Genomic DNA, 12,448 nt, shown 5'->3' with positions numbered 1-12,448 from the left:
CCTTTAAAGGGCATTCCCATATGAAGATTTATGGCATGTGCCATAAATATCTGATGGGTGCATGCATATTCGAATAGAAATGAACAGAGAAACACGCATCCACAGCCATGTCTCCCTTCACAGTGGCATAATATGGGTCCCACTTCTTGAGATACGTGTGGGTCCCACTTATGGCATATCCTGTGGATAGGCCAGATAAATGTCCAGCTGGGACAATCCTTTAACACCTGAGAGATGCCACTTCGGCAGGAATCGGGTCAAAGAAGATGGCACCGTTTCAGCCAGAGTCCAGTCACTGGCGGCAGTAATAACTGAATGTGCTGTTAAAGGGTTATTCCCATCTGGACACTTATGGCATAGTCACAGGATATGCCACAAATTGCCACGTCAGAATAACCCTTTAAGGACCTTCCGAGTACAGAGCTCCATGAAAACTTACATGATGGACCAGATTGCAAGAATTAATGGACCTGGTAAAGGCTGTGTAGGTCCATTTTGCTAATTATAAAAAAACTGGCACGTCACTACAAGATTTTCATCTCTGGAACAAGACGATGTCCGTCACTTGCGGTCACTTTTTATTAAATATTTTTAATCTCTCTCTCCGTTTGGGGCTTATCGTACACATGACTTATTCCCTTGTGAAGGTGCAGCATCAGCCTTTATGTAAAAAGACATGATAGAACCATTTTATGTCGGAGGCCGCGACAGCGAGTCACAAGCCTGGAGCTCATTCTTCTATAGGAGGAAAGATGATTGATCAAATCTACAGCTGTGAACAGATGACGCCCTTTGCGGCTGCTGTGAAGGCCTCCCTATGGCGAGATCCGCCTGGATCATCTGTGAGACACATCGTTAACCTGGATTGAAAAAGCGGACCAGTCGTAGTATTGCAGACGGAGCAACATCTGTCGATTTTGAACCAAACAGACATAAAATAAGCATAAAACGTGATCTATGGACAGAATTCAGACGTTTGCTGGAACCATTTCGACTAGTTCTTTTTCGGTTGTGAGGCAATGTAGATTGCTATGAGGCAGTAGATGGCCCCTCCGACTGTCAGCGCCATAGTGGTTCTGTAGAGCAGTTTATCAGGAAATCCTCGCTTTAAGTGGACAGGGATCCCATCTGGTTTCTTAGAGGGAGAAAAAAAAAAAAGTGACATACATTTTTTTTATATAAAAATCACAATTACATGAAATAAGGGTGCCATTTATTAAGACTAACATTTTAGACGCGGGTCCTAATAACCCCTATAGCTGGTGGCCCCAGCCTCTACATAACTTCGGTGCATTCAGCGCCAGTCTAAATGTAAGCCAGCTTCCTAAAACAGGCGTAGAAAATGATAAATGAGACCGGTCTACCAGCACGACCCTTTACCCGCCTATGCTACTCCTGCTGCCAGAAATACACCTAATAAATGACCCCCCCATGTGTTTAATATAACACCAGCTCATTTCTTAACCCTTATAGGTTTGAACCGATTCCGAGAACTTACCTGGAAGAGCTTTTGCAGCTCCGGCACTCTGTTTTTACCGAGGTACTCAGAACCCGCTTCGCCGGAAAGTTTTGTTGGAGTGGCGAAAATGGGGGCAGGAGCCTCTGGGTAAGTGAATGGTCTCAGCCCCTGGAAGTGCAGCAAAAGAAAAACAGGTCACTGGAAGAAAAACACATTTAGGGATTCTGCAATTTTCACCAGAGCATTAAAAGGTTAAACAAGAAGACTACAATCACACCAGCCACAATCATTGTGTTCGGTCATCACAACGCAGGAAACGTAAATGACCCCCAGCGCTGCGAGTCAAGTCTCCAAGACATGCGAGTTTTCCCCAAAAAAACTGAAAGATCAACCACAGGACAGGTCAGTCCAACCTCTGTGCTGTATGCAGCTGGAGTGGGTCTTGGATTTCATGGTAGCATGCCCCATCGGCTCTATTACAGACATGGTGCCGCACCACTTGCTCTGCAGCAGGGAGCCAAAGGGACTCCATGATGCCACTCCGCCACCTGCATGCAAGACATAGAATAGTAAAATTATCCGGCAGCCAAAAACAATATGGAGGGCGATTATTAAAGGCTGAACACCGTTGCTCCAAATGACATTTTGTTCAAAAATTTGCAGCTTCTTTTAAAGGGAGTCTGACAGCTTGTTTTGGACCATTAAAGGGGGTTGTGTCACTTCAGCAAATGGCACTCATCATGTAGACAGAGTTAATACAAGGCACTTACTAATGTATTGCGATTCTCCATATTGCCTCCTTTTCTGGCTGGATTCCTTTTTCCATCGCATTATACACTTCTCGTTTTCATGGTTAGGACCACTGCTGCAGCGCAGATACAAGGTGGCCAGGACGGGAGCCTACGTGAGCTGCCACGGTCCCAGCCACCAAAGAGGCCGGAACTTTTTCACAGGGTGGAAACAAGCAGTGTGTAATTTCGTGGAAAAATGAATCCAGCCAGCAAAGGAGGCAGTATGGACAATCACAATGCATTAGTAAGCGCCTTGTATTAACCTTCTGCTGAAGTAAGAGGACCCCTTTAAACTAAGCAGAGTGGTATGTAACGCTTGCAGAGACTCTGAATCATTGCCTTTCTCCTTGAAATCTGTCGCATGTTAAGCAGACAAAGCACTTTGTCCAAATATGCAAATTAGATATTCAGTGCACTGAGGGCAGGGCCTAGCCTGTCGGTGCACACAAGTTCCATCTCTCTTCACAGCCAGCCTCTCCGATGCCTGTTCCCGTTCACTGATCTCGCACCAGAACGTCATCGCATCGCTGCACCAAGCACGAGCCGAAATTCTGGTACACGGGCACAGGCCTGAAATTATAGGGACAGGTGAGAGCTTCACACAGAAGCCTGGTCCTGTCAATCAACGGGGGGGAAGGAAAAGCTTACTGAGAAGAGGGATTGAACCTGGGTGCACTGGATGGCTAGGCCCCACCCCTGGTGCACTGGATGGCTAGGCCCCACCCCTGGTGCACTAAACATCTCATTTGCATATTTGAACAAGCTACTTTTTCTGCTAAATGCTCGGTCTCTGCAAGCCTTACATACCTCGGTTGCATTAAAAGGCCAAAAACAAGTTGAAGAGGGTCCCTTTAAAAACTTTACGCCACGTTTGCAAAAAAGTGGGATGGGCTTAGCAGGAGGGGGCGTGGCTTTTCACATACTATAAATTTACAGCAGAAACTGGCGTGAATTACAGAGCAAATCGATGTTAGCTCACGGACGGCGGCGATTTGCTTCTCTGGAGCATGGCCTGGCAAACGTCCTATTAAATACGGGACATGAAGAGCCGTTCTTATGTCAGCTCTTCATTTCCCCGCTGTAAGCTTAAACTGGAAACCGTGGGAACAAAAAAAAATAAAAAATTCAGCAAAGAAAAAAAATAATAAATTTAAAAAAAAAAAAAGTTTTTTTTTCTCCAGTATAAAGGTCAGAACTGTGACAAATGAAGCTTTGCTAATGAAGGTCGAGCTGATCTATGACAGCCAGGCTTATTTTGGGTTTCGTTCCCTTATCAGCCGACATGCTAGAGTCGCCCACCAGGGATGGAAGGGACCGTGGACCATTAGGAGTAAGAATAACTAACATGCAGAACTGTCCCCGTCACATGCACTTGTCAGCAGCCAGGACAACGACAGAGCCGGCCTATATCTGCCACCTCCAGTTGCTGCGGTTAAAGTCAGAGACGAGTCACTTGCTGTTCCCTTATCACATGAAGGCGTCTCATGATATGACCAAGGCTTCCCGGTGACCTGGAGGGAGGATGGAGCCCGCAGAGCAGATATCACCCTGACCTTCACTACCCTCTCCCATAGGGCCGACCTAAAAAGAAGCTTCTTAAGCGAATACACAATTCTCGATTTTAAAAGACGCATCGGTTTCCTGCATTTCTGCCAAGCAGATCCAGAATGCCTCCCTGTGACCTATTCCCAGAGGTCAGACCCCCAGCAATGAGACCCTTATCCCCTATCCTGTGAACAGGACAGAAGTGTTAGTGGGAAACACTTAAAGGGGTGGTCCAGCTGTTTTGTCATCAGTATCTTATCGGTGGGGGTCCGACACCCGGCACCCCCGCCAACTAGCTGTTTGACGAGGAGGCAGCGTCTCCTGTGGAGCAGCTGCATAGTGTAATTACAAGCTCCATTCACTGATCCAGAATATTAACGGCTGGACAACCCGAAAAAAAAACGCACAACAGAAGAAACACCTTTTCATTGAATTTTGCTCTTATAGAGAAGAGAAAACATCCAAGATGCCAAAAGCTCCGGCATGCTGGGATTCAAAAGCTCCTTAACGTTTGGGCAAGACAGCACGCGGCAATGTGAGGAGACAGATTGGTCACAGAGGGCGTCGTGCTGCCGACCAAAGGTGCCGCAGACAAATGGTCGTCTGACGAACAAGCAATATGTCGTGTGATCAGCCACTTATTTACAGAAGGCAAACACTGGGAAGGAGCATTCCTACAAACATTTATCCCCAAGAAGTGTCCCGAACGTCGAAGAGAATTCCCCTTTAATCATCATGACAACTTCCATCTTAGCAGACATTGAACAGAATATGCAGCAGAAAAATCAGTCTGTGCCGACATCACCATGATTTACATGTGGATCTACCAGGCACTTCGTGCAGAACACAATCCTCACATTAAAAGAAGAACTCCCGGTTAGAAAGGTACATGATGTAATCTGTAGTGAATGTAATCTACTCATCAGTGACTGTATTTGTGAGCCATCCCCTCCCTTCTGATCCTCAGCTGTGTCATGTGACCAACTCTCTGATTCTCCAACTGACACAGGACAGGAGGTCGGTTACTTCTCTATTCATTCCTATGAGAAGGACATTGAGGCTCCCATAGGAAGAATAGAGAAACTGACTTCCTGTCCACACATAAGATGCTGTTTTATTTGGAAAGTCTGATTGTTGGTCACATGACACAGCTGAGGATCAGAAGGGAGGTCATAACTCACAAATACAGACACTGGTAAGAAAATTACATTCACTACAGATTACATTATGTACCTTTCTAGCAGGTCAGAGAACAACATTTCTGTGGCAGTTCTTCTTTAAGGTTATCTGCACACGTTGCCGATTGCGTTCGGAAAAACTGCAGCGCAGTACGGTACCAGCAAAGTGTATGAGATCAGAAGTCGCTCATGTACACTTTGCTTTTTTCTCCTGTGCTGAAATCCACAGCATGTGAGGCCTGTTTTACACTTGCATTTAGGTTTCCAGCTTTGAGATCCGGCAGAAACCAAAATGGTTCCATTTGAAATCATCACATCCAGATGCATCCGTTCAGTTAGGATGCAAATGTGTTACGTTGAAATGGAACAAACCGGATGTGGCACTAAAATCATTTCCAAGTCCATGGGTGACGGATCCGTTTTTTTTACTGATAAAAAAACTGATCTGGCATCATTGACTTAGGGCTCGTTCACACGAACGTTTTTTGCGTTCCATATATATGGAACCATTCATTTCAATGGGTCCGCAAAGAAAACGGAATGTACTCCGTATGCATTCCGTTTTTGTATTTCCATTCAAAGATAGAACATGTCCTATTATTGCCCACAAATCACGTTCCGTGGCTCCAGTCAAGTCAATGGGTCCGCAAAAAAAAAAAAAAGGGACACATACTGTGTATGTCTTCCGCAGGGGTGTGGAAATTTAAAAAAAAAAATACTTGTCGAAGGACTAAATCGGGGGCTCGATCTACTTGTCCTGATACAAAAAAATAATTTTAAATCAAAACCGTATTTCAATGCACCGCCGCGCTTCCTTATGCAGGGAGGTGGCTGGCTTGGGTTCTAGTCTTTGTGGTGTGAAATGACTAAGTTTAGTCCTCGTTCTCACCAGATGATTCTGTCCAGAATGCACTACATGGCGGCCGGCTCACTATGTTGTGGGGCAGGAGGGGGCGTGACGATCCATTGAAGTGAATGGCACCGTAGCCACAGCCGCAGGCGATCCGCGGATGCACGGGGATCGCAAGGCACAATTATGCCTGAGGTCCGGTCAGAATCCTGCTTGCAGCATTTTGTTTGGACTGGACCGCAGGCATAATGTGCCTTGCGATCCTGTGCAGACAATCGCATTGCAGCCGTTGGGCATGGTTATGGTGCCAATCACTTCAACAGACCACTACACCCCCTCCTGCCCCACAATATAGTTAGCCGGCCGCAATGCGGTGCAGTGCATTCTGGACAGAATCGGGCCGCAACGCACTGCCTGGTGTGAACGAGGCCTTAATGTGATCACAGCAATTAGTTTAGCACATTACTACCCGTACCTCTAGGTGGTTTAAGCAAATTAGCTGCTGATGTGGCATGGAAAGGACCCCCCTCACCTTCCCAGTTTGACAACACCTGCAGAAAGGGGGTCCTCCGAGGGATGCTGGCAGAGATGACCGTTCTATCAATGCCCCTGGCTCTGTAACGGCTCTGTCGCTGCTCCTCCCCCCGAGCCGGAGATCTGACAGAACCTTTCATTGCTCCAGCTCTGTCATTTCTTCTACCCGACGCTGTCACTACACCACGCCCCCCCCCCCCGCACGCTCTGTCACCGCGGCTGCGTCACTGCTCCACGCCCCCAGCTCGTCGCCAATCCACTGCTCCGGTAAACAAAGCCATCTCAGCCCTGCTATTTGCCCCGGTTGCCCGCAGCAGGGCTGAGCTACTGAACAAACTACCTGCCTGGCGCCCGGAACTGCATGTCCCGGGCGTCGGGAAATACGATTTCCACACCCCTGGTCTTCTGTATCTGTTCATCTATTGAAATCCGAGCCATCTATTGAAAATGTTATGCCCAGCCCAATTTTTTCTATGTAATTACTGCAAACTGTATACGCCATACGGAAAAACGGAACCACTACTGAAACAAAAAACGGATCCGTTACAAACGGCCCGCAAAACACTGAAAAAGCCATATCGTCATGTGAATGAGCCCCAACATTGATTTCGCTGCAAGGTCCGGTTTGCTCCGTTTTGCACACTGGACAAAAAACGCAGCTTGTGTCCGGTTACAAAACTGCAGTGATGCGTCCTTATCCGTTCTGTCCCCATGGAAAATGAATGGGGAGAAAACTGAACTGTTTTGAGATCCTCTGCTGCATCTCAAATCCGGAATACCACCACGCAAGCGTGAAAGTAGCCTTAGTTGTTTGTGCAGATTTCAATGGAAGAGTGAGATCTGCGGAAAGTCGGCAAAAAATTCTGCAAGTAACACACGTGGATTTCAATGCGGAAATGCACAGAAATTTGTGTGTGGAATTTCTGCAAGTCTGCACTCCTGTGTAAAGGCCGGCGAAAACCGGAATCGCAGCTCAATTTTCTATTACTTTGTATTTTTCTCAGTGCAGTGCTGAGATTATTACTTAGAAGAGTACGGCTGTACGACGATAAAAAGGTGCGACGGGTCACGTGACTTTCTTGCCATGATCGTCTATTGTGTCGCACTGAGACAACAGTTACGCAAAAATCCACATTTTTGCAGTAGTGCGACACCGGAGACTGGCGACACAGAAACATCACAAGACGAATGTCGTGCAGCCCTGATGCCAAACCCACAACGGAAAACTCTGCAATACTTCCGTCCGGTGGGATGTGCGTGCTCCTCGGGAACTTCCCAAATTTCCGCTGCGACACCCACGCATTGCAAAAAATGTGAGAATAAAGTGCAATAAGAGGTAACGGAGTCTCCATAAACCCAATCCAAAAACCTGCAGGGTTTCCTCTACGTGTGGAAATGACCAGCCCCAAGGTTAAAGAGAGGTTATACCCCAAAGATAGACTGGGGCGATGGGCACATGTTACTGATTGTGGGGAGGGGGTGCATTCCTCCTGCAGCAGCCATTGAAGAAGAAAGGAGAAATCTCAGTATGGGGGGGGGGGGGGGTGTTAATAAAAACTAATGCAAGAAACCAATGGAGCCTGATCAGGGTTGGTTGCTATGGGTAACTACAGAGTGAGTGAGTATGTATATGTATATATATATATATATATATATACCACCCTGCTGGTAAGCAGAGGGCATCCACTAATCCGCCGCCCTTTCCTCCGGTGAAGGTCAGTGCTGCTCCCCGCTCCGCCCCGTCCTCCCCACCTGAGGGTTGTACGCCTCCTCCGCCGCGGCTCCGGCCAGCTTCTGCGTGAAGCCGTTGAACTTATAATACATGCTGGCGACCTCAGTCAGTCTCCGGACGCTGATCTTTTCCGCCGGGAAGGACCCCACAAGCCGAATCGTCGCGCTTTGATGACGTCAGAGGCTGCCCTCACCCTGCCTGTTGTCATTCGCGCGTCGAGATTCATTTTCCGACATCATTTCAACACCAGGATATTTTTTTCTAATGATTTGCATTTGTTCTACATATCATTTTGATACCCAGTTCTCTATTATTAGGTTTATGTAGTGAAGCTGACGTGACAGGCGGTCCTCGGGCAGCCCTCTGGTGTCACCTTGTGTGTGAGGCCGCAGTTACTGGGTCACCCTCACAGGGCAGCCTCTCATCTGCTTACAGGATGAGGATTGTAATGGTGGAAAATTACTGCTCTTACAATTTTTTAAAAAAAATTTCAACTTTTAACAGTTTTTATTATTTTAACCCATTTTGCGTGACAATAATTTTGGCCTTCAAGTTTTTTTTTCCCATTAAGCCAACTTATGCACTATTCAGAGGGGTCCTCAATGTAAGACCCCCAGATGATCGTGAGAATTGGGGCCTGTGCTCCCCTATTTTGAAAAGGAGTTGTCCAAAATGAAAGGTGGAATCTGTGCTGGTGATGCCTAGTACAGGGGATAGGTGTCTGATAGTAAGGGGTCGGGCCCCGGGGGGCGCCTGCCGATCAGACACTTAGGCCCCTTTCACACGAGCGTGACAGATTAGCTCCGGATGCGTTCAGTGAAACTCGCACTATTTTGCAAGCAAGTTCAGTCAGTTTTGTCTGCGATTGCGTTCAGTTGTTCAGTTTTTTCCGCGCGGGTGCAATGCGTTTTGATGCGTTTTTCACGCGCGTGATAAAAAACGGAAGGTTTACAAACAACATCTCTTAGCAACCATCAGTGAAAAACGCATCGCACCCGCACTTGCTTGCGGATGCAATGCGTTTTTCACGCAGCCCCATTCACTTCTATGGGGCCAGGGCTGCGTGAAAAACGCAGGATATAGAACATGCTGCGATTTTCATGCAACGCAGAACTGATACGTGAAAAACAACGCTCATGTACACAGACCCATTGAAATGAATGGGTCAGGATTCAGTGCGGGTGCTATGTGTTCACATCACGCATTGCACCCGCGCGGAAAACTCGCTCGTGTGAAAGGGGCCTTAGGCTGGTTTCCCACGAGCTAGCAAACATAAAATCACTTTTATTTGGAAAAATGTGGTTTTTATATTTTTTATGTAAACTATTATTGTATCTATCGTTTATATTTTTTTTATAAAGCCCCAGAGGGTTTTTCCTTTTTGTGTTTTAGTTTTTCACTCCCTGCCGTTTCCATTCACATAGCCGTATGAGGGCTTGTTTTTTGCCGGACAAGTTGCACTTTCTAATTCCACCATTTAATATTGCATAGGATGGAGTGGGGAGCTGGAAGAAAAAATTTGGGGAAAAAACCAAAAACAATTCTGCAACAGTTTTATGGGTTTAGTTTTTATGGCGTTCCCTATACGGTAAAACTGACCGGTTACTTTCATTATCCAGGTCAGTGCGATTACGGAGATACCACACGTGTATAGTTTTTCTTGCATTTTAATACTGAAAAAAAAATAAAGACTTTGAAAAACAAATGTATTTTTTTTCTTTTCATTGCCATATTCGGACCCCTCTGACTTTTTTGTAGTTATGTGTCTGGAGCTCATTTTTTGTGGGGTGATCTGTACTTTTTCATTGATACCATTCTGGGGTGTGTAAGACTTTTTGATCACTTTAAAAAAAAAAAAAAAAATTGGTGGCAGGTGAAACGACCCAAAAAATGCCAAAACGGCGTGTTTGCCGTGCTGCCGCCAGTACTCCGGCCCGCCCCCATTATAGTCAATGGGGCCAGATCGGACCTCCGGCGGCACATGGATCCGGCAGGCTGTTTACCCGCCCCAGAAGGCTGCCGCTAGTGTGAAAGTAGCCTAACCCTGCCCACCAAAGTCAGGAAATGGCCGCACAGCAGCAAGTGAGGGAGGCCATGCAGGTCTCTTTCGGGGAGATCTCTTGGTCCTGACCTGCCACTGTCCAAGGCGGGAGAAGTGTGACAGCGGGGGAGGAGGTAAAAGATAGCGGTCCTCTCTTCCTGCCTAGACCCGCTGAGGCCCATTAGCAGGAGATGGGGAATATACCTGTCAGGAGTCCCACAAAGTATAATGTCTCCCTGTTACCCCCATAGAGGAGCAACAAGGAGACACTACTGTATACTGTATGGGGCAACAAGGAGACACTACTGTATACTGTATGGGGCAACAAGGAGACACTACTGTATACTGTATGGGGCAACAAGGAGACACTACTGTATACTGTATGGGGCAACAAGGAGACACTACTGTATGGGGCAACAAGGAGACACTACTGTATGGGGCAACAAGGAGACACTACTGTATACTGTATGGGGCAACAAGGAGACACTACTGTATACTGTATGGGGCAACAAGGAGACACTACTGTATACTGTATGGGGCAACAAGGAGACACTACTGTATGGGGCAACAAGGAGACACTAATGTATGGGGCAACAAGGAGACACTACTGTATACTGTATGGGGCAACAAGGAGACACTACTGTATACTGTATGGGGCAACAAGGAGACACTACTGTATACTGTATGGGGCAACAAGGAGACACTACTGTATGGGGCAACAAGGAGACACTAATGTATGGGGCAACAAGGAGACACTACTGTATACTGTATGGGGCAACAAGGAGACACTACTGTATACTGTATGGGGCAACAAGGAGACACTACTGTATACTGTGTGGGGCAACAAGGAGACACTACTGTATACTGTATGGGGCAACAAGGAGACACTACTGTATACTGTATGGGGCAACAAGGAGACACTACTGTATGGGGCAACAAGGAGACACTACTGTATACTGTATGGGGCAACAAGGAGACACTACTGTATACTGTATGGGGCAACAAGGAGACACTACTGTATACTGTATGGGGCAACAAGGAGACACTACTGTATGGGGCAACAAGGAGACACTACTGTATGGGGCAACAAGGAGACACTACTGTATACTGTATGGGGCAACAAGGAGACACTACTGTATGGGGCAACAAGGAGACACTAATGTATGGGGCAACAAGGAGACACTACTGTATACTGTATGGGGCAACAAGGAGACACTACTGTATACTGTATGGGGCAACAAGGAGACACTACTGTATACTGTATGGGGCAACAAGGAGACACTACTGTATACTGTATGGGGCAACAAGGAGACACTACTGTATACTGTATGGGGCAACAAGGAGACACTACTGTATGGGGCAACAAGGAGACACTACTGTATACTGTATGGGGCAACAAGGAGACACTACTGTATACTGTATGGGGCAACAAGGAGACACTACTGTATACTGTATGGGGCAACAAGGAGACATTACTGTATGGGGCAACAAGGAGACACTACTGTATACTGTATGGGGCAACAAGGAGACACTACTGTATACTGTATGGGGCAACAAGGAGACACTACTGTATGGGGCAACAAGGAGACACTACTGTATGGGGCAACAAGGAGACACTACTGTATACTGTATGGGGCAACAAGGAGACACTACTGTATACTGTATGGGGCAACAAGGAGACACTACTGTATACTGTATGGGGCAACAAGGAGACACTACTGTATACTGTATGGGGCAACAAGGAGACATTACTGTATGGGGCAACAAGGAGACACTACTGTATGGGGCAACAAGGAGACACTACTGTATACTGTATGGGGCAACAAGGAGACACTACTGTATACTGTATGGGGCAACAAGGAGACACTACTGTATACTGTATGGGGCAACAAGGAGACACTACTGTATGGGGCAACAAGGAGACACTACTGTATGGGGCAACAAGGAGACACTACTGTATACTGTATGGGGCAACAAGGAGACACTACTGTATACTATATGGGGCAACAAGGAGACACTACTGTATACTGTATGGGGCAACAAGGAGACACTACTGTATGGGGCAACAAGGAGACACTACTGTATACTGTATGGGGCAACAAGGAGACACTACTGTATACTGTATGGGGCAACAAGGAGACACTACTGTATACTGTATGGGGCAACAAGGAGACACTACTGTATACTGTATGGGGCAACAAGGAGACACTACTGTATGGGGCAACAAGGAGACACTACTGTATACTGTATGGGGCAACAAGGAGACACTACTGTATACTATATGGGGCAACAAGGAGACACTACTGTATACTGTATGG

General features: G+C 46.8%; 1 protein-coding gene across 1 annotated transcript; it reads right to left on the bottom strand.

The window, feature by feature from the left end:
• Positions 1-536: 536 nt before the first annotated feature.
• Positions 537-8,263, bottom strand: LOC120999456 (cytochrome c oxidase subunit 7A-related protein, mitochondrial). Its single transcript, XM_040430352.1, has 3 exons — positions 8,110-8,263; positions 1,499-1,627; positions 537-1,135 (listed from the first exon to the last, which is right to left on the bottom strand). The coding sequence occupies exons 1-3, from the start codon at positions 8,179-8,181 to the stop codon at positions 995-997; spliced, it is 342 nt and encodes a 113-aa protein (XP_040286286.1). The 5' UTR covers positions 8,182-8,263; the 3' UTR covers positions 537-994.
• Between the last annotated feature and the right edge of the window lie 4,185 nt (positions 8,264-12,448).

This window comes from Bufo bufo, chromosome 4 (assembly GCF_905171765.1).
Source record: "Bufo bufo chromosome 4, aBufBuf1.1, whole genome shotgun sequence".
Lineage (NCBI taxonomy): Eukaryota > Metazoa > Chordata > Amphibia > Anura > Bufonidae > Bufo > Bufo bufo.
The sequence above is the reverse complement of the archived record's forward strand: the minus strand, read 5'-3'. Positions and strand labels throughout refer to the sequence as shown.